The 23,035-nt window shown below is 37.8% G+C and overlaps 1 protein-coding gene across 18 annotated transcripts in view; it reads right to left on the bottom strand.

Annotated features, from left to right (window-relative positions):
* NAV3 (neuron navigator 3) overlaps positions 1-23,035 on the bottom strand; it is a 275,094-nt gene that overhangs the window by 55,892 nt on the left and 196,167 nt on the right. For 10 of the 18 annotated variants that reach the window (XM_038172943.2, XM_038172946.2, XM_072035129.1 and 7 more), the window contains 5 exons: positions 16,028-16,166; positions 11,757-12,033; positions 9,035-9,740; positions 7,031-7,519; positions 1,454-1,495 (listed from right to left, as the gene is read on the bottom strand). In XM_038172943.2, coding sequence (XP_038028871.2) covers positions 1,454-1,495; positions 7,031-7,519; positions 9,035-9,740; positions 11,757-12,033; positions 16,028-16,166 — 1,653 coding nt within the window. The remainder of the gene's footprint in view (positions 1-1,453; positions 1,496-7,030; positions 7,520-9,034; positions 9,741-11,756; positions 12,034-16,027; positions 16,167-23,035) is intronic. The other 8 variants (XM_072035168.1, XM_072035173.1, XM_072035177.1 and 5 more) reach the window with 4 other exon arrangements.

Below are 23,035 nucleotides of genomic sequence, written 5' to 3'. Positions count from 1 at the left end.
TTAGCATTATATCCTGCAAAGAAATGAGCACCTTCTTCAACACTGTCATGAGATATCAGTGTTCCCCAAACAGCAGAACAGAAGGGGCTTTTGATATTCTGGCCTCAGGCTCATAAAGCACAAGTATTTCTGCTTAGAAAGCAGATTGAATAAACATTCTAGTTCTCATGTTGTGCCTGGGGTTTTATGCAGTATTCTAAGGCATTAAAACATCTTGTCCTGATTAAATATTTATTTCATTTCTCTTTTCAAAAAGACAGCAATGATCTTTGCTTCTAAATGTGGTGTAGAAGAGTTATCTGGTGGTTATCAGATCAGAGAGATGGGAAAAGGAGAATTCAGGATCTAGGTCTTGGGCTGGGGTCTCTGTACATTAAATCAAACTGACAGTCCTTCTGGAATTACTGATCAGGTTTGTATGCCTATAAACTGTTTCTCCACTCCATTTCACTTTCAGCTTTCAGCCACCATTACAGTCTTATAGCCACAAACCTCAGTCATTCCATTGTACCCTTGTTGGGTCCCCTTTATGCGTTCTTCATATCAACCACTGTTTCCGTTAGTCCAAAGTGATTGTTTAGGAATAATGGGAAAATCAATTAAATTATTTATAAGGAAAGGAAAATGCAGAAGAGCACTACCTTAAATTTTCAAAAAATACTGTTTTTTTTTTTTTTTTTTATTTTAGCCGTGTAATTACAGTGACTGGAAGGCTGCAGAGTGCCTGTGTGCATGCACATATACCTTTGCTTGCCAAGTCTACTTCCTGGATTAAGGACATAAGCTCCCATGCCTGATGAGACAAGATAAATTACCTAGTGATTCCCTATTTTAAACATGAAGAACAGAAGTGGGCAGATGACTTCTGTTTTCTGTGTTGAAGATGGCTCTAATTACTGGGGAATTAATAGCAGAATGGGACTCAACATTGCTAGGTAGGAACCAAGATGAGTAATTGCAGTAGGGATCATTTTGTCCTTACAAATCATGGATATAAAAATTATATTTTCTGGATTTACACTTGAGTAGGTCTTCAATTCAAATTGCATGAGTGTTTGCCTTCAGAATTCAAGTTCAGATCTACCTGTTAAACTTTGCTTTTCTCAATACTTTCAATAATTACTCACATTGAATTGCAAAGATACCTTGTTCTTTCTTTTAGATCTCCAGGATCAAATGACTCCTAAGATTCATCCCATAAGAAAAGTGTTCTTAACAGTATTTGCTTTCCAAGATATATCTCAGAAAGAAATTTATTCACTAAGCAGACTTGGAAAGAAAAAGTCCACTGTCAAAATCTATGCTTTTTTGTTTGTTTGTTTTGTTTTTGATTTGAATCTAAGTATGAAGAACTGTTCTAAATAGAATTAATAAAAGGAGAAAGAAAGTGAAAGTGTAGAAAAAGTTACAGTAAAACAGAGAAGCAGCAGTCATGCTCAAAAAATGTATATACCTTAATCCCTTTTTGGGTAGTGTATTTCTGTCAAGCTGCATGCTGTTAAAACAAAAAAAATCCCTAAGGACATACAGTAAACAGGACTGTTCAGAATTACAAATTTTAAAGGTGTAGATATGTGTGCATAACAGAATGTCATTTAATGCTTTTTAATGTATCTTTCACAATAAATTCCTGACTCATTGAAGGGGACAAGAGGACACGGACTGTCACACGTTCATTTTTTAACTAGACAAGCTCTAAGCTGGGTCAATAGCAATTTGGAGACTGTCCAAGTCAGAAGGAAGTCTTTCCCTACCATTCCTATCCTTCCTGCGGCTTCTCCCCACAATCTGTGCAAGAATCATATGGTCACAGTATGAATCTTTATTTTTCACAGTTTCCTATGATGCACCAGTAGATTTTCAAAAGAGATGAAGGTTGTGGCACCTGCTAGGAGACAGCATGGCCTTGCCAGAAGCCAAATGACAGCTCAGCTTGAAGAAATGAGTGCTAAATATACAGACCCTTGGCTTTCTGTTGTGGAGCTCACAGAGTGAGGTCATGGTCTGGAAAATGAAAAGTGGCACCAAAGCAACATTGTTCCATATTCACGCACAAACAGTGGCAGGGCAGCTGATTACCAGGGATCTACAGCTGGAGTTTTCCTAATTCAAACCCTATCACCATTAAAGAGCTGCCTAAAAGGGCTCCCCCTAGTCTTTATCATAATTGAATGTAATGTGGGCATTCCCTCAAAGACTTAGCAGATCAGGTTGAATTTGAACTTGTTATCATCAAGTATGTTTGGCAATGTTTTTTTCCTGTAAGAACGTAATGTCATGTCGCCATATGGATTAAATAACAAAATGGCTTTATAAAGTTTTTGTATTACATATCATAATCACACCTCTGAGAGCAAGAGTAACTTAAGACCATACTTCCTACCCAAGAAAGTTCTCACACTGTTGCTAAAGGTCAGTTTCTATTGTATCAGGGATGCTGGGTGCCCTGCTTTCATTGGACTGCCTTCACCAGTAGATAACAAGCAGGAGCAAAGAAGGGTTGGTAGAAGGAGAACGTAAATTTCAGTGCATCATTCCTGTATTTTTTAGTTCCTTATAGAGAAGAATAGGGCCTCCTTTATGTTCCTTTATGTACCTTTATGCATCTCTAAATTTCAAAACAAATAAAGATGATTATAAGTGAAAGAGCTCCTTCTGCAAATACTTCAAACATCGAGCCCACTCTATCTCCATTCCCTTGTTTATTTTGCACTGCTGAAACCATCTGCAAGTTCTCTTGGTGGAAATACAGGAAGTCTTACAGTTCTTGGTTCCCTGCCCCTGATGTGGATTTCAACTTGGGAAAGGCAAAGAATGACCATGGTACAATGTCCTTGGGCAGAGAAGCTATGGAATAAAATAAATGAATGCAAGCTAAGGAATACCCAGAGCCAAGGTGATATGGGATGTATAGGTGAGTTTCTGTAAGTGGTTGGGCACACCACAAAATCTGATACATGATGTGCTGTTTCACACCTTAAAAACACAACTATCAACTCTGCCAATAATTTAAAACAATTGAAATTCTTGAAGAACTTAAGTGGATTTCCATGCATATTCATGGTCCTCAAGACTAAACTGCATTCTAATGAAGTAAAACGGAGCCAACCAGTTATGCAATTAGAAACTACTGCCACTCTGTTAATCTTAAAATGCAGGCATTATTGCCGATGAGACCACAGCAAAGTCCTATATTTCTGCATTCTTATGCACCCCTTGCTGTGTCACTTGGACCAAGCAGAAAAAAAGGTACAAATCTGTAATGCTCAATGGCAATTAAGGATCAAAAGAATTAATTAATGATGATGTATCCACATGGAAAATTTTATCAATTAAACCAATTATATTTCACCAGTTAACCCCAGCAGAGAGCTTTATTTTACAGTATGAGGAACTCTGGCTTATTTTAATCCTTCTAAATTGATGTAAACTGAAATACAAGTGTCCTCCCACATAAAGAGTTACATTGCTATAACAATGGAAGTAGAAGTAGACTTCTCTAAATAAATACTGCTGGTGCAAAACTGGCAAAAGTCCTGAAGGACATGCACATTTTGCTGGGAGGAAAAAAAAAAAAAAAAAAAAAAAAGGAATATTTTGCCAATATTTACTGAAACTATTTTCTGCTTATTACAAAGCAATAGATCTAATAGATCTTCATGGAATGACGTAAAATTTTTCTGGAACAGACTTTGATGCTATATGGATACAGCATTTGACAGGAGGCCTCTGTTTACTGTGTTTATGCCATAGCATTACTTTGTGGATAGCCTGAAGACCGACATTGTGACATTGTCTGATATCTCTGGAGGGATTGAGATGTGCCAGGTGTGTGTGGGCATGTGGCAGAGAACTTGTAGATTTGCTGTCTCTGTGGCAGGTAATGGCTGTTTTCGAGGTAGCAGGAGACATAGATGTGCCTTGAGATTTTTGGCCTTGTTTCTGTATTCTTTCCAATTGCAACAAATATTTCTTAAAACTTGATGTCCCAAAGTCTTTAACCTAAACCTAGAACCCCTTAGACATTGCCTCATCATTTTCCACTTAGTATATGTGAAAATATATCCTGCCCTATTACATTGCTTCAATCTAATAAACTGTCTCTCACTTCTCTGACAATTCTTTTCCAACCTGTTTAGGCACCTATGAGAATATTATTTGAAATAGCATAAAGCTCTACTAAGTTCGGGATTTCTGACCATTCCTTTCCTTGACTCACAAAATCTCTTTTCCTGCAACTAAGTCAACTTAGTATTATTTAAAATCACATCAATGACAAACCTCGTGTCATCTGTTACTTAATCTGTTTTAACATCCTCTGTATTTTTCCAAGAATGTGAGGTCAAGCAAGCCTTGCCCATAATCACCTTGTTCTCTGTCCCAACCTACCTCCTCACTTTCCTTCAAAACTTATTTAGCCCCTGTGACTACGGGGCTAATTCAGACTCTGCCTGAAGCAAATAAGTGAAGAGTTCATCAGGACCAGTGAACTGGAGATGTAAGAAATTTATAAGTAAACTTTAACCTTTTCATTCCCTTTTGGCATGTGAGCTGTTAGTGATGTTTAGCTATCAAAACACAATCCGTGCTTCAACAAAGAAGAAAAAAAAGCAACACATCATTTATTTGTATTATTTATTATCAGATCTCTCTTCTCTTTTCCTAGACTTTTCTCTGCATAGAATATATGTAGCTTGCTAGTTCTGTCTCATTTTGTGCTTTGGTCTTTCTGATCTTGTCTCTATATTATGTTAGTATATCTCACTATATAGAGCACTCATTCAATCTTGTGTATGCTGTAGAGTGACTGAAGAAAAAGACTAAGCCTCTCTGAAGATAATTTCTTATGCCTTTCCAGAATACAAGAATTACCACAGGTATCTAAAATATAATCTGAGTCCCCCCACAAGAGTTTGCAAAGGAAAAAGGACATAACCTTTTGCCAACTATATCTGCTTTTAACATTGCAAAACAATGCTTTTGTTGTGAGAAAATACTTTTCTACGTGGAGGTTTTTCTTTTAAAAAGTTTAGAAATGACACAGCACTTGTACCAGACCTTTGAGAAAAATAAAATTGCAGAACCCTACTGGGGCTATAATTCCAGAAATGACACCATTTTCTCTAGGTACATATATTAATTTTGAGGCCAGATCAACATGATAAATGGTTCTCTCTGGACTCAATCATTATATCCCCATATGGACAAATCTGAAACTTAAAATATTGCCAAAGGCAAAGTATTTGGAACCACTGGAAATTAAGTCACTGAACAAATACATAAAGTATTAGTAGCATGGGTTGCTCAGGAGCTAATGCCAAACTGTTAATATTTTAAATGTGATGTTTAACATCCTCTGCATAAATATGATCTTTGGCATAAATTCAACGCTTTTCCACATCATCTTATTGACCTCACCATCCATACATGCAATAGTAAAAGGTAGTGGTTGTTTTTCTAAACTAAATATTAAAGATTAACTCTCTAAGAATTATTGTCACATTCAGTTGATGGCACACAATGCAAATTACTATTAAAAAATTAAAGGCACAGTGCAAATTACAAATCATTCGTATCAATGTACTTTTAACTACTGCTGTCATCATAGACTATATTGGTAGACACATTTTATAGTACTGTAATTATGTTAGTTAGAGGTGTGATTTTAGCTGATATAGTAATACTCATGACTGCAACATAAGAGAATGAAATGTGAGGAGTGTTTCCATATAGGTTTGACCAAGAGATGTCTTGCTTTGTTTTGTTTGTTTAATGTTGCTTTACTGAAAGTGAAATCTTTCCATGGAAAGGCTTAGTACTGAATAATCTCCGGTTTAACATAAAGGGGAAAAAGTTCTTAACACTGTCTATTTTCACATGTATGACAAAAACAATTTTTTTCTCCTTTAAATACTTGTGCATAAAAAAAAAAAAAAACTAATTAAAACTAATTTTAACCCTAAAATATTGAAAATATTTCTGACTCAGCATAATTTTCTTTTCTCGATCCAAGGCTAATGAAATATTTAATATTGAATTTTCAATCCCCATGTAAGTTAAGAATTTCATTTTTAAATCTTGAAAATTTTCACAGGAAGTAAAAATTACTTACTACCTAACAGAGTTTATTTTTTTCTCCTCTACAAAAGTCAAACAAATGTTCCACAGAAAATACAATGAAAAACTAAAAATAAAAATTTTGGTATTGTTGTGCTTTCTCTCAGGGTAGTTGCACCATTGTATTACATAACTTGAATGGTAAAATGTCTTCATGTCAAAAATGTCTTTAACAGATGGAACAGGGGAAACCCCTTTCTTGCTTTTGTCTGTCTATTCCAGACACTTTCCAGGACTGTGTTTATATCATCTTTCAAACTGTCTCCCTGCAAGTGCAACTGCATTTATATAATCTTATATAATCTCTATATAAGAAAAAATTGTCAGGGCTGATATTTTAAGGCAAGACTGTGTGGTCAGCTGAAGCCAGAGGACCTCCAGCTTTGCTTATGCATTGAGCTAGGGGGAAGAAAACTGGTGAGGTCCCACATCTTGATCAGGTTTGTTAGCTAGAGGGCAGTGAGATAGCTTGGGAGCTACTGAATACTGGGATGGCAGGTAGAGCTAGCGTGCAGGACTCACTGTGTAGCTGTGTAGATGTGCCATGCCTTTAATTAGAGTTAATTAGACAATTTTCCCCTTTTTTTCTGTTTCTTTCCCGGAACAAGGGAACAAAATAAAAAAAAAAAAATAGAAAAAAAAAAAAAGACAGAAAAAGCGCTTGTAAAACCTTAGAAGGCAATTGCTTGCATATCCAATGCCTGCATTTACTTTCAGCTTTCTTTTCTTCCTTCCTTTTTTTTTTTTTTTTTTTTTTTTTTTTTTTTTTTTTTTTTTTTTTTGTACACACAGAACTAGGCTGCTAATTAAACAGTGTCCCTTTAGGAAAACAGATGGAGGGTTTATTTTTTTTGGCTCCTGTCCTTTTGCCTCTCACTTGTTTTGTGGTCACTGTATCTATAGGCAAGCTCACCTTTCCGAAAGAGTAGATCTGACGCTTCCAGTCCTCATGAGCAGGCTCTGAACCTCCTGAGTGCTTGTTGTCAGTCCAGACAGAGAGCCATGATGGCTAAGAGGAAGGTCAATAGACTCGGAACTGGTGTGAAGGCTAGTCATGGACTGGTAACTTGGTGTGTCCTTACTGCCCGCTGAAGAGCTGCTCAGGTTTGCAGCCCACACAAGACCACCTGATGTGAAAGAGTGCACTGAGGCTGGACTGGAAGCCAAGGAGTGACTTAAGCTTACAACATCTGCATTTAAGTCCGAAGGTTTACTGAAGAGGGGGCTGCTGCTACCACTTTGCCCACCTGCACTGCCCATGCTGCCTGTGCCCGAGGATGGCGATTCCAGGCTGCCTTGCCGTGCCAAGGTGGTACTAGGGCTGGGCATTGCCGATGTGGGTTTCACACCTTCAGTACTGGGTGCAGAGGCAGCTTTACCACTTGCCTTGGCACCAAACAACCTAAATGTAAAACAAATAGCTTTAGAGAAACTGATAGCCACATCAAACATTCATGGCGTAACATCCTAAGAGCCAAACTACACATTTTTAATTACTGCTACTAAAATCATGCCTACCTAGTTGTTCAATGGCATGTCAAAATTAAATTCTCTTAACCATATCACAACAATCTTTTTTTTTTTTTTTTTATTAGCAACAGCTCTTATTTTCTGCTATTCAGATGTGCTCTTTGCACATGCAGACCCTTTTACCCAGAGAGGTAAAATAGGAACATTTTTGTCTTATTGCATAAACAGATCATACTTTCACCCAAATTCAGGAATATAACATTCCCACAGCTAAGTCATTAGCTTTTAAACTCCTCACTTCTCAAATCAGCTAAAACAATTGCAACAAACGCTTGCAAAACTCTACACAGTTTTAAAAAACATATAGTATATGTATAAAATATTCCCCTTTTTCTTTTGCGCAGATACTCATGTGGTCATCAGTCATGTGGTAACCATTGAGACAGAATAAACTGCACCAGAGCTAAATGTGCTCCATTTGTTTCTACAAGCAGTCATGACAGAGGTGTATTTCACATAATTGTTCCCAATAATTCTATAGAAGAAAATTTCTACTCTGATGATGAGAATAAAACCAAATCCCCTAAAACTGTTGAAATAAAGGTCATGGGATGACTTAATGTCTTACTGGAAATGTTTTAAGCTGCAGTTAAAGTGCAGCTCATAAATTAATGAGAAATAAATGCAAAGCTTATCGTGATGTGAAGTAAGCATGCCTAATAATGTAAGAATCCATTTTACTTATAAACAAGCCCATAAAACTCAGTTGCAGCTCCTGCAGCAGATGGTAACTGGAGATGCTGTTTTGGTAGCTAGGCACGAGAGGGCACTCTTGGCTTTTTTTCTAACAGTGGAGCTGCTCCATACAAAAGTGAATGCTGATTTATACATTCCAAAACTTTACATAGGGCATCTCCAATTGAAATTTAGTCTCGAATAATATATACGAAGAAAGGTGTAGCAAAGCTGCTTGGATAATGAAACTTTTCTAGTTGGAGCTGCTGACAACATGAAAGCAAATACTTTATTAACCTACAGAGCTCATCAGTTCTTCGAACAGGCTACACCACCACCTGTTCAGGTGACAGACCACACCTGAATGAGTGTTCTATTTGGGGATTAATCAGAATATTGAGAAAGAACTTCTCATGTGCCTGAAGAGTCAGTAAATAACTTATTCAAGCTTTCAAACTGTTGTTATGGGAATGTACTTAAAATGGTCAAAGCTCAAGCAACAGCCATGTCTTGTCTGGGGAGGTCTTTAGGCCTACAGAAATATTTGTCTTGTGGAAAGACATATTATCCTTTTTGCCTTTTTTATACTCAGATCTCTGCTTGTGGGAAAATATGCCTTGAAAAAGCTTTTTGCCCAGTGGATACTGGTTTGATACATTGAAAATCCCTCCTTTATCTACAGCAACTCCAGGAATTCATAGAAAACACTTACCTTCTAAAAGTGGGTGACGCAATATCTGGGTATTTGGATCCTGGCTGCCTAAGACCCGGTGTGGCAGAGGCGCTTGCAGAAGTTGGGCTGGATTTGGGGGAACTTGATAGTGAGACACTCTCGGAATCAGACACGGCCACTTTCTCCTTCTCCTTGTCTGTCTGATTGATGGTGACGGGACTGGACCTCCCAGACCCGATCTTGCTTGGCTCCCGCAGTTTGGTGGCGGCAGCACCTGCAGACTTGCTGCTGACATTGGAGTCGATGCTGCTGGTGCTGGAGCGGTGTCCGCCTCGGCCGGGGATCCCGCTGCCACTGGACTTTGACGGGCGAGGCAGGCTTCGATACTGCAATGTTGTCTTTGAGTTCATGTGCAGGACACCATCATCCTGGTTCTGGGAACCATCTAAGCTTGTCTTCCGCCCTGCATTGGACTTCCCACCAATGGCTGAAGATTTTGGCATTTTTCCCAGAGTTGCCGAGCCACTTGTGATTGTGGCGCCACTTGTGGTGATTATGGTAGAAGAGGCCATCCCAGACTTCTTGAACCCAAAGGACCCAGTAGCAGTCGATCGCCCAATGCCAGAGGGAGGCTTCTTTCCTTCATCGCCGCTGCTTTTCCCTGCATCTGATGGAGAGCGCTGAATGGAGGCTCCTTTCAGGGGAGTTTTCACTTTTTCTGAAGCTTTAGCATCATCTGTTTTTCCTAAATAAAAGTATATTTGAAAAGGTCACTTCGGTTGAAGCTGTAACATCTCCATATTTACTATTTCAAAATGAAAAGAATAAACAGAAATACTACCCTAAGAAAACAGACCAGCTTAGGACTCTGTAGTACCCCACAAACAGTCAGTAACAGGTACAATACATTAAAGTAAGCATTAAGTATTACAAGCCTGACATTCTTCTGAGAATTTCCAGTTTCTTGCATAGGAAGAGAGTGCACATGTAGAAAATATTCCAGAATGGACTACAAGGAATTTTATCTGCTGTGGGTTTTGTTGTTGTTGATTGTGATTACTTTTTGTTGTTGTTGTTGTTCATATTAATAGTATTTCTATATGTAAGAAATGCTAAAAAAAATAAATATAGTGTATGTGCGTTGCATTGTGCATTGTGTTGTATTGTGTATAGTATTTCTGTATGTAAAAAGAAATGCTATTTGAAAGTAAAATATGAAATACAGTTAACATTTGCAGAAGAATAATTATGCATGTAGAAATTAATGGTACTTATCGAATTCCTTGGTTGTCATTGATTTATATTGTTTTTTTAGCTTGTAACTAAATTTGTTCTGTTGTTAGTTATAAAAATTGACAGAGAGAGATTATTTTGTCATGGTATGAATCTTCTTGATCTATAATGATATCAGTTATAGGAGTTAATAGTCTTTGTCATATCCTTGATGTCTTCAAAATTTTTGATTTTCTGAGAGGCTGTCTTCTATATGCCTATATAGGTGTACCATACATGTATGTTCTACATAACATATTAATAAGGCATTCAGAAAGGTTTAAATAAGATACTCTCTTCCATCTTAAAAGAAGATGGCAGACAAAAATGCCTTTTCTATCGTAGTCTAATTTCTATTTAAGCATCTATTATATGCTCCAAATAAGGCACAAATACTTAGTACAACAAAGTATTTAATTCATACTTCAAACAATTACAAAGTTTTGGAAGTAAATGGCCTGATTTATCTTAAGGAACTAAACTGTAACGAAGAGCAACACCTACAAGTCAGAAATAAATCCGCTCGTGTGCACATTTTATGCCACACAAATACATGCACCTACCAAGATACTGATCAGACATCTACACTGCAAACACACAGACTATTAGGATATGCTTACAAATTTTAGGCTTCAGTTCTGTTGTGCACACTGGCTGCTCATCTTCAGTAAAACGGAAGACCTGGAAAACTTAGCTTGGCTTTGGCAACCCTTGTAGGATCTCTTTGTTTAATTGCCAATATGGGGTGTAACTACTGTAACATTGACCACTGCATTGATCCCTGGAGATCTCTCAGACCAGAGAATAACCAATATTTAGTAGTTCCAAATTGCAAAGAAACGGAAGTGACTTACAAAGGGAGGAGCTCCTGGTCAGTTACTGTTACAACCAGGTGTTAATACACACCCATGAAGTGTTTGGTCAGACCAAAAAAAAAAAAAAAAAAAAAGTGCTAGAAAATGTCCTACAAAGGACTGATACTGTCCTAGTAAAATTATGGATTTGAAGGTCTTAAGAAAAATGGCTTCCACTAACTTTGGACTTTTGCTGCCAAAGTAGATTACAAGAGTGACTGTTACTTCTGAGAGACCTTTCAGAAGGTAAGAAACCATTTAGTACTAAATAAAGTCTATAAAAAACATATATTTTTACAAGTTTTATTTCTTAAAAATGGACTATAAAATACCTACTGTATGCAGAACACAAATCCAAAAATTCTTTTAAGAATTCCATAATAGATGTCGATGTACTTATATGATAAGAAAGCAAAATGTAATCACAGTTTATGCTATAGATATATGTGTATTTAATTAATAAATTATCGGTATGCAGTGTAGTAAAAAAGTGGTTATAAAGATGAATAGTTTAGTACATTCTGGCAATCTTGGCTTGGAATCATTTGTGAGAATAAATACCAATATGCTTATATGAAGTCAAAGTTTAAAGCTTAATTTTTAACACAGCAAACTGAACTACATAAGTTTCCTACCCGGGGTCTTGAGAGCACTGGTTCCTGCTTTGTGCCTGGACTGAGTTGCTCCTACTTGTGCAGTCATGCCTCTCCTCCAGGATCCAGTCTGTGAAACAGAGAGGGATGCTTTCTGACCCCCCTTCTCTGACTCTTCAGACAGCCCCAAGGGAAGGCCTTTCCACTTGCCACTGCTGTCTATGCTGCTGTCAAAATCTTCCTCTGGTTTCTTCAGCTCTTCAGAGCTGCCCCAAGTTTCGCTGTCTGTAACTGAGCGCTTCTCTGAGTCTGTCTTCAGCTAGAAGAGATTTGCATGAGAAGTGGTCAGTCTCAGAGTCTTCAATACTCGCTGCTTTCTTAAGTCTCAGGAAGGAAGGAGAATAAGCACTTATAATAAGATTTGTTTGTACTGAGGGAAATGGAAACTTTCCATCTAAAATGTTAGCATCTTGATCATAAAAATTTTAAAACTCCTACTTTGGGAAGATATTTTCCTTTTTATTTTCAGAAGATTTCTACTCTTCCCTTCGTAGCTAAGCTGCAGTAAAGTAAAACATAACTTACTCTAATCATCAGCAGAAATACCCTATTGTTTGTAAGCCCCCTCTGAATTTCATAAGTGAGTCACTGTGCTGAGAAGTTGTACTAAAAGTTTCAGTGTGGAAACTCCTAAATATATTACTAAAATCACCACAGTCTGGTCTCTTGCTTTTACCTACCCAAACATTCCACTGACCAAATTAGAACTATTGCTCCAGCAGTACAGGTTATGTTGTACCACTACTGAAAAATGAAAACATCACCAAAATGATCAGTGTTGCAGTAAATGTCTTTTTCACTGGTTTGTCTCCTCTAAAACCAATCGTTTTTGAACAAGAAATTGGCTTCTAGTTGAAAGTGGCAGCTTTTACAAGCACTACCCCACCAGCAGGATGAAGGTAACCAGCTGGGGTCACGCTTGCTCAGAGACTCAGTCCCATGTGGAGGATGCCCCGGGGGACCTAACACCCCTGTGGCATCTGGTTTCCCACAGCCCGTGCTGATAAGGGTGTGCTGCAAGGAACAGCTCAGCAAGATATGGCAACATACCTTAAATAGATACGTTAGATATCTAAAATGTGGCTTAAACAGAAATACTAGAGACTGATCCTACCTTTTGTGTTGGACAAGACTTGCAGTCTCTGTGCTGACAGCCTGTTTGTTGTAACATTTCCTCCTCTGTTTTCCTGCAGCCTCCTTACCTCAACCTCAAGCCTCAAGCCTCACCTGCCATCATCTCATCAGCCCTGTTCCCCTCTTTCCTCTTTCTTCCTTTGTCTTTTCATTTAGTTTACTTACTCCTCTTTAACAATAACAAGTGCTGCCCCAGTCAGGTACTGCTCATTGCTTTTGTCTGATGTAAGGAGAGCTCTGACCCCATACAGACACCCTAAGCAGGTATACAAAATGAATCTTGTTCAGAGGAGAGCTATTTATTATTCTGTTTTGCCACAATTCCTCCACAGAGACCCCTCTGTGGTTGCTTCCTAGGCACTGCTGTCATAAGTAGGATTAATACTGATTAGATGACCGATGGAATAATCAGTTGCTGTCACTTGTGGCATACAAACTGCAAAGGTTATCTATACTCTCAAAATTTCAAATGTGCTTTGGGAAGGCTTGCACAGATTTTGGGTAAGGATTGGTGGGTAAAGAGCCTAAGAAAACATCTACATATATATCACAGGGTCCTTCAGATGAGAGTTTTCATTGCTTCTATTGTTACAACACATGTAATGTTCCCAGAATTTTTCTCATAAATGAATGGTTATAAACACATAGTTATGCATTTTTTAAAGCATCATTGAAAACTGCATCATCTCCAGAAATGACAAGTACAAGACTTTTTAAAAGCCTCTCTTCACCATTATTCAGCCCAAAAAGCAATGTTAATCCTGTTTTAGTATGTAAACAGTAACAAAATATGCAATTTATGCTTCAGGATACAGCCAGCCTGCACTGCTATGATCACTTGAAAGGACTGCAAAAGGGAGCTCTGTTGTTATGTCCTACACCTGGAGAGCAGCTGGCAAAATCCTCATATATTGTGGTCATCTCAGCTTCTGGCTGAGATTCCAGCTAGTATGGAATACTCTGCTTTCTGATTAATCTGCTTGATGTGAAAACTAATAAAAGTCTGTTCATAGCTGTCATAACATAATGCAGCTCTGGCAAAAGAAAGCAATATTTGAACATGTGTTGTATCTCTGTTTATCACAGAACAAATTGCAAATATTATCAGGTTGAGTATCTGGAACATGAGATCACTCAAATGGAAAACGCAGAAAGAGTTAAATAGTCAGCCTGAGATTTCCCATGTGGTGATGGTGATGATGCAGTGGAACAAGTAAGCCAGGACCAGCTGGCCATCACCATTGACATGAAAGGGAAGAGGCAGATCTCCAGTTTAGAAACCATGGGAGACCCTGATAGAGTGGCAAAGGCAATGGTAGGAGCTGAAGAATGCTGGCACTTGTGTGAGTATCACTGCACAAGTACATCAGCCTGAAACTCATCTTGGAGCTTCTATTGCAGATTAAAGTAATTCTCCTTCCCAAAGTGACTCTACTTCTCATTTTCTGGGGGAAATGATAAAGATGTGTTTTTCTCATATTGACATATTCTGACATAATTTACATCTACAAAACAGTTCTCTGAATTTCTGACACTGCCTGCCTGCAAGAGTCTAAATGGAATTTAGGTTGTCAGTCTTGAATCCTGGATATATGACATCAAATCACTGAAGGCACAAATTCTTCCCCTATGCTGAGTTTTCAGTCTTGAAGTTCCTTGCTAATAAACTGAAGATGCCATGGCAGAGAATACTTTTCTAGTGGGACTCTTTTCTTTTCCTTTCTTTCTTTTTCATAAACTGAGTCCTGTAAGCAGTCTACATCATCTTTTTCATCACTTTCAATTTAGAGGGGAGCCGGGAAGAAATATTGGGATGCCTGGCACAAGGGGCAGGTATCTATCTAAGGGACATTACCTATCTATCTCTTTACCTATCTATCTATCCATCCATCCATCCACCCATCTTTCTATCTTTCTACACACATATACAATATATATTACATATATGGCTTGTGGTTCTACTCTTCTCAGAACTCTATTTTGATGCTGTGCAGACCTTGGACTAAAACACTTGGATCGGTGTTCATGATTTGAAAGGTAAAAAAAAATTATGGATCAGTAGTGTCACAGACAATAGGTCATGGGAACATTTTCATTTGTAGTGTTTGCAACAGGGAACCAATCTGTTAAACTTTAAGTAATATTAAAGTACTTAATATTTTATTTGTGAGGTTATGGAAAATATGGTTAGACAAGACTTCAGTAGGTGTGTTGGTCCATGTTCCTGTTTAAAAGACAGGTTAACAGCCAGAGCAGGGGCTGAAATATATTTTAAAGTAAGCAAGTCCATACTACAAGAGCTACAACTCTATATGGGTATGCACAACACCATCTAGAGTCTTTAGCCTGAAATTCCTGCAGAACCAAGTAAACCCAGCAGAAGGATGGGGTTCTTATTTTTTTATGGCAGGCAACCTTAAAGAAAGCAAATTATAGATGACATTCCCATAGGCCATTTCCATTCTTGTACCTAACTGGGGAGAGGAAGCTCTACAAAATATGGACTCCCTACTTCTGGCTTTTATCTCCCAGTGGAGAAAATAGAAATAGGGAAAGAACATTACAGCCTATACAGTTTGTCTCTGATATGCGTCAGATCATGAAAAATGAAAACTATTTCACTTTACATTGTGCTGTCTGTTGCAAAAGATACTCACTCCAAATGCAATGAAGTGAGTTGAAATGCACTCATCACAGATTCAGTAATGATGTGGGTTTTTTTGGTGCTAAGGCGCACTAGGGACTCTCCCAGGACAGGCAGGGCAGGGTCTTGCCAGCTGGGGCCCATCCTACAGCTTTCATGGGTGGGACAAGCCCTGGCTGGCTAGATCCTGCCCTGTCTGCCCTCAGCAAGGGAGCAGGGCAGGCCAGGGAAACTGTGACATCAGCCCACAGGTTAGGGTTGGTCCCTACTCAGAGCTTCTCACCTATAACTGTAATAGAGGAACTTATAAAATATGAGTATTTCATTTGCTTTGGAATATTGTTTCTAAAGCTTTTTTTTTTTTTTTTTCCCCTCTCTCTCTCTCTTTCTTTTGTCTTTTCCCCCTCTTACTTTTTTCCTGTCATCCCACATGCTTGCGTGTTGTTGCAAGAAATGGCAATGGAAAGCTACTTACCTGGGCATGGGCATTCTTTCTTGAAGAGGCAGTTATATTGGAATAAGAGCTGACAGATGAGGTGGTGTTCAAATCATCTGTGCTGAGGTTGTCAAGAGTGTCACTGAGGCCACTACTTACTGAGCTGCTGTCATCCCAGCTGCAGAGAAAGAAGCACATCTACTTTACGTACTGTGTATCAATAGGAAGAAAGTGTCTCAAAATTTATAGACACAATTATTTATTCTTTGAGAGGTTAACCAGAAAATTTTCAGTACTATTTCCCAATATATGGTGAATATTAGTTTTCAGACTTTTAAATTAATTATTCACTCACAATTAATGAAAGACCCAGTTGTCTTAAAAATTTAACATCAGCTCTAAGCAAGCAGTAGTGTAAGTCATTAAAAATGTTGTTTCATGCTTCATTGCAATCACATTCAGTACACTGGCAGGGAAATCCATTAAACCTACCTGGTATTGCTAGCCAAAGCATTATTAATAGGTTGGAAAACACCTGATGGATTTCCAGGCTACAGAAAAATAAAAGGAGCATTTCTTCTGCAGCCTAATCAACTGTCAGTAGGAAGCCAGTATTTCCAAAAGTTTTATTTTCTTGTCTTAAGCCTTTGTCTCATGGGTGCAATGTCATCAAAATAGGATCCCTGACAATACAGTCGCCAGGGTTGACAGAGAACACGTTATACATCTCTCAAGAAACACAGGCTGTCAACTCTTCTGCTTTGGCAGATTGAGGCAGAGATGTAAATGAGAGAAAAGCTACTTTTACAGAAATGTCATCTACCTAGTCTCACAAAAGTATTGTTTTTTTCCATGGAAGTTGAAGTTGATCAGTGTTTCTCCATAGCGTTACATTATGACTATTAGTTTATTGCAATATAAATCATTATAGCAGTATACTTGTAACACAAGAAAAAGAACACCTTGTTCTGCTGTAACCTACATCATGGGCCATCTTTAAGGTCATATTCTGCAATTCCCCCCTTAAATCTAAAATTCAGTCCTACAGTCTGGTTACAGCTGCGTACTATTACTACCAGTTGTTCAGAGCAAACCAGGAAAATATCTGTGAATATTGTTTTGTGAGGTTAAATTCACTTGTTCATGTAAGGCCTAACAGCAGTGACAGGGAACTGCATGCTACGAAATGGGTGCTGTGCTGCACCAGAAAGTTCAGTGCACTAGTCTTGTATCATAGCAACTGCAGCAAGCATTACTTTGGTTTTGTGAACGGTAGAAAATCACATTACAAGTCACTCCAGTGACAAGGTAAATGTATTTCAGAGGGCAAGAATTTAGTACAGTGCTGTGACTTCCTCTGTTGAGTACAATGACTAGAAATAAATACAACTTCTGCAATGTTGCCAGGTAATATACTTTCAAGTGATTTTAAAATGCAATTTCATATCTAAGCAATTAAAATATCAAACCTTATAGATTTCCCACATACACCTAAAAACCCTCTCTCATTTACTAGTTATTTATACTGTCCACATTTTTCACTGTCTAATGTGATGCGGAATTTCAGTGATGCTAAATGCCAGATTCAAATGGTATGTACCACAAAAGAATATACCTTGTTATAACTATTAAAACCAAGAACCTTAAAGACCGATAAGAAAATAGATATTTTAAAATGCAGGTTGGTTTTAGAAAAGATAATATGCCTTCATTAATAAAATAAAAAAGGAAACAATCATAAGCCAGATCCTACGTATTGGGCACTTGCACAAGCAACATGAACTTCTAATGTATGATCATTCATGTTGATTAATACTTGACCATCAGTTTCCTGAGTCTAAGGCCCTGCGAACAAAGATCAACATTTAGTTCTGTTTGCACGTTTGTTCACTATTTTATTTTATATTATTGTTTGCTACTTCATTTATTCTCATTTTTCTCAGTAAGAAGATTCAGATTTTCTAAATTCTGAAATAGTTCATCTGAGTCATAAACTATAAATATGACATTTGTTCTCTACAACTGAAGTTGCCAGATAAAAATGACTATGCTTACATTGTATTATATCTTCTCTGTTGTGTTTCACACTCATCACACCTCACTCACCAGTGGCTTATTAGCAGGTTCTGGCAACACTCATGGCCATCTTGTAAGATACATAGAAGATTACTTTGACACTTCCACTACTGACCTTTCAGAGCCATCACTATATTTGTCTGTAATTATTTCTCTGACGATAAGTGGTCAAAATTTTTCTAAATTTGAGTACTTTCATCCCCCCCAGATTTCTAATAATTTATATATTTAATACAAATGTATAACAATACAATATGCCTGTAAAAATGAGAATATCCCAAATTGCTTTCTTTTCTGTATGTCATTTTTCTAAGGACTATTAGAGGGACTGATTCTTACTTGACACAATCTTTTAAATTGTCCTTTTGATAACATATAGTAAAAAATGAAAACTACAACAAAATATATCATGAAGCAATGAAGATCATTGTACTGTGCTTACTTTAGTGCATTGTCCTGAGTTGTTTTAACGTGGCCATGCAGTTAAATCTCTTTGCTTTTGTCACACACCATTTCCACCTTTACAGACCTCTTTTCCCATCTCTAGATAGTTTAGTTGCTATCACATAAGTTAATATATTTTCTGAATAATTAAGATGCTTCATTTATAATTTGGAACACCACATGCATATTAATTTCTCCTTTAAGCTAAAAAATCTGGTAAAATTATACGTGCATCACCTTGAGATTGAAAACCCATTTTTGGTAGTCTTCTGCAAATTCTCATCAAAATAATACTGACATTATTTATTGGCGGTATACCTAAGGGACTTAACATAGGCTTTTAATATACCGGCTAAGATTTGTCTTTCACTTACTTGTCTCTTTTTCATGCACCCTACACTGTTTATGACAAGTAAGGCTGTTCACTGCTGTTTATTACTGGTTGATGCCATTTCCCTTGATCAAAACACATTTTAGCTACTTAGAACTTTGGCAAAACCTGTTTTCTGTTATTGTTGGGTATTAGCCTTGGGTTGATTTCTTTAAAAAAAAGTTGTCAGCAAATGCAGTTTTGCTATCTAGGAGACTAAGGCTAAGAGAAAAATGTCTTGTTTGACAAGTTCTGGAAACCTTTTATTTGAGAAACCCTTGGATCTCAAGAGGAACTGGAGAAGAGCCTTGAAATTTAGCAAGCCATAATCTTCACATCAGGGATGTACCTTTTGCTGTTCCTGTGAGGAATCATCTCAAATCTGGCTAATTTATAAATCTCTTCAAAATCACTCTTTGCATATGCCTGGCACAGACTTTTCAGCATTTTTTCAGCTAATAGCCCAAAGCCTCTACTCCACCTAGACACGTGGCAGCTCAGCTCAGCTCAGCTCACCTCAACCTACTGTGAGCTGCTGAGGTCCAGGGTTCTAATCAGCAAACTGAGAGCAAGCCAGTAATCCAGCAGCCACTACTCTCATTGTGAATGCAGGTAACAGTTTATGATAACATAACCACATCCTAGTTTTTGTTCTCTAGAAGTGCTTCTTTAATTTAGTGCTCATAAGAGGTCCGCTCTGTGAACTTAAAATCCAATTTTCACACACTGAAGTACATGAAACAAATAAAGAATATTTTATATGGGATAAGACACTATTTTACACAACAGGTGGATAAGCAACAGATCTCCAGGGCAAAGAAGCAATGACACAATCCAGAAAATACTTTCTTTTACCCTACATAATGAAGACCCGCAGAAACCTGCAACAATTTTTTCTGGATGTTTTCAGTGATAGCTGAAAGTACAGAATGCAATTAGGTAGGAGATGAATACTGAAGGTAAATGATAAGAAGAAGTGGTACTAACAAACTGTTAGCTCCATGGATACATAAAACTATTCTCCTTTTACAGTATTTGTTGTAGAAAATCAAAGCAGTCTCTTTAATTGCAGACAAGACACGGTGGAGGGCACAACCACAATGACTGTTCCTTTCGCCCTTCCCGTTTCTATTTTCAGCACTTTCCTTAAAATTGCCTGCTCAAAGAAGTCCACCATAATGATAAGCTGAGTCAATGCCTGGAATTTATTTCAACAGTGGCATATTTCATTAATGTTTGAGATTGCCTCCAGTCAAAGTGGCCTTCGTGTGCAAATAAAAGAGCTTTTCACAAGCAGATCATCAGACATATGAAGGCAGAAAGACTCCAATCATTGTGCTATCAAGTTTGCTAGGAAAGTCTAGTTGCTTCAGTGCACCTTTGGCACAGTTTGACAAGTTGCTCACATTTTTTCTTTGGTTCATTACTGATTTTTGCAAGCAGACGCAGGAGGTGCTGCTTGCCGAATAAAGCTCTGCAAAACAAACCCCCTTTCTCTTAAAGCATTCATTTAAGCCAAAAAAAATGTTCTCTCTAGGGAGGTTTGTAACTCTGAATTAAAAATAACACTTTATTAGTCACGTGCTTTGTACTGCATATAAAGGACTTTAGAGCACAATACTAGACCTAAGATCCTGGCATGTCTTCCTTACGAATGAGAAACCCTTAGTCACACACTTGCTAATGCAAGAGGAATTCACATAACCTCAGAGACTTATGTAGAGGCCATAATATATGGATATGGGATCCAGGGACTCTGAACAAACACAGTTAGCAAAACTACCTCTACTTGATCTTTAGAGCCACTCTGCGCTTTCAAAATGTGGCAGAAGGCCTTTAAACACTTCTAAATTGTTCATTATCATAGTGGGTATAAGTAAAACTGTGCCCATGTGTATTTCTTCAGTTAGGGGAAATGATCTTAGAGGATAAATCAAACATCTGAGATTGTGATAGAAAGGTAAAACTCAGGAATAAAAGGAAACTTAACTCCTGAGTTTAGAGTGTTTCCATTTGTGTGTTTGAGGATCTATGAATCCCCACTAAGAGAGATCGAGGATGAGCAACAGAGTATGAAAGAGTAAAACACTGTATAAGAGAGACATAGATCTACTGGAAAGTCCAGTGGACGACACCAAAGAGTGTGACTGGAGCATCTCTCCTATAAGGAAAGGATGAAAGAGCTGGGACTGTTCAGTCTGGAGAAAGGGAAGCTCAGGGGGCATCTTACCAATGTGTATAGATTTCTGAATAAAGGGTGAAAAGGGGAAAGATCTGGGTTCTTAGCTGTGTTCAGCAACAGGACAAAAGACAATGGGCACAAAACGGAACACAAGAAGTTCCCTCAATATCAGGAAGCATTTTTTTACGTGAAGGTGCCAGATTACTGGCACAGGTTGTCCTGAGAAGTTATGGAGTCTTCTTCCTTGAAGATCTTCATAAGACACCTTGACAGCATCCTGTAAGCCTGCTTTAGGTGGCCCTGCTTGCACATGGGGTTGGATCAAGTTACCTCCAGAGGACACTTCCAATCTCAGACATCTTGTGATTTTGTGCTTCTGTGAACAGTAAGGTGTTATACCCTTTCTTTGGCTACACACAGCCGACTGATTTAAGTGACTGCAACCTAAGATGACGGAGGTCTCCATGCCTCTCTCTGAGAGCCACTGGATGGTTCTACACAATAATTCATACAAACAGCATAGGTATGATAAATGAAATATGAACAATTGCTTTCATTTCTATAGCCTACTTCTGTATTTGCCAAATGGGCTGCTAGTACACTGTTCCACTGCAGCATCTGGGATCAGGACACATTCACTTAAACTGGATAGTTATTTAAATTAGACAATAGTGCCCTAAAAAAAAAAAAAAAAAAAAAAAAAAGGCAAAATCTAGCCACCTATGGGGCGAATGGCTACCTATAGTGTAAGAAGATCTGTGTAACTGATGCTCAAGGTATCTACATTGCATGTGACTTAAGGAATCAAAGGTTGGCATTTACTTCACTAATTAGTCAGATACATCCAATGGGTAAGTAGAAAAGTCTGAAAGTATATGAATGATATGACTTAACCCAGATGTCCAGAGAAAAAAACTTGAACCTAGTACATCTTTCCCTACCCTACCTGTACAAGTTCAGCCTTGCAAAAGGAAGACAGAACTCATTTACCACCAGCCCATGCCATACACTTAAATCCATAAAGCAGGGAAAAAAAATGCATAAATCAGCCTCCACAACACGGAGGCGCATGTTGCTTTTCTACCACATACCAGAAAAAATGGATATTAACATGCAGTCCAGGCTGCTGCCATGAACCATAATTCTTTCTGATGCCCATATTTCAACCCATTTCAGGAGAGTAAGGCAAGATTCAGCCTAAAATAAGGATTTTATATCTACTCCCTTAATAGACTTTTGAGAACAGAAATGATCTCTTAGCTCATTAAGAAGAAAAGATAAGAAAATAATTGGACTGTTTTACTCAAAGCAATTCCTCACTACCATGCCAATATATCAGCTGGCAAACTTTCTCATTCAAAGTTCAATTCATCATGAATTAATCCATTTTAAATCTTTTACTGTGAACCCAGCTGTTCATTATTCATAAAATAGCTACACTGACCCTTCACTGACAGATTCAAGATGGCACAGAGTTCATAAAATCAATACTTTGTTTCAAGCCACAGGCTGCCAGAGCAAAAACCCAGGCCCTGAATCAAACCAGAAACTTACTGGAGCTATAAATTTCATTAGAGCTATTCTATCTTCATAGCTAAAAAAAAAAAAAAGGAAAAATGTAGTCAGTTGGACTCATACTTCACTGCCTTTTCCTCAGCAAGTGTAATGCATTACCTGCCATATCCAAACATGGTAACCACTGAAGCATTAATCCTGAATTACTTTGGGTTCAGTGATAGAAAATAGTGTCATGTTCCTTTCAAAATGCATTTATTTAGCATATTCTAAGGAAAATTGTTTACAATTAGAAAGAATAAAAATGCATTTATGGACCTGCTTTCATGCAGCATCACTTTGGGAGGATTTTTATTTCACGTTCAAAAAAATTCTAGAAGATACAGTCAGAAAATTCTATCCCACCGTAGCCCAAGAGCACAATTAGAGCGAAATGCATTTTTTTTGCAAGGTCAGTGTA

This window comes from Anas platyrhynchos, chromosome 1 (genome assembly GCF_047663525.1).
Source record: "Anas platyrhynchos isolate ZD024472 breed Pekin duck chromosome 1, IASCAAS_PekinDuck_T2T, whole genome shotgun sequence".
NCBI classification, from domain to species: Eukaryota; Metazoa; Chordata; class Aves; order Anseriformes; family Anatidae; genus Anas; species Anas platyrhynchos.
This window is presented reverse-complemented; position numbering and strand designations above follow the sequence as displayed.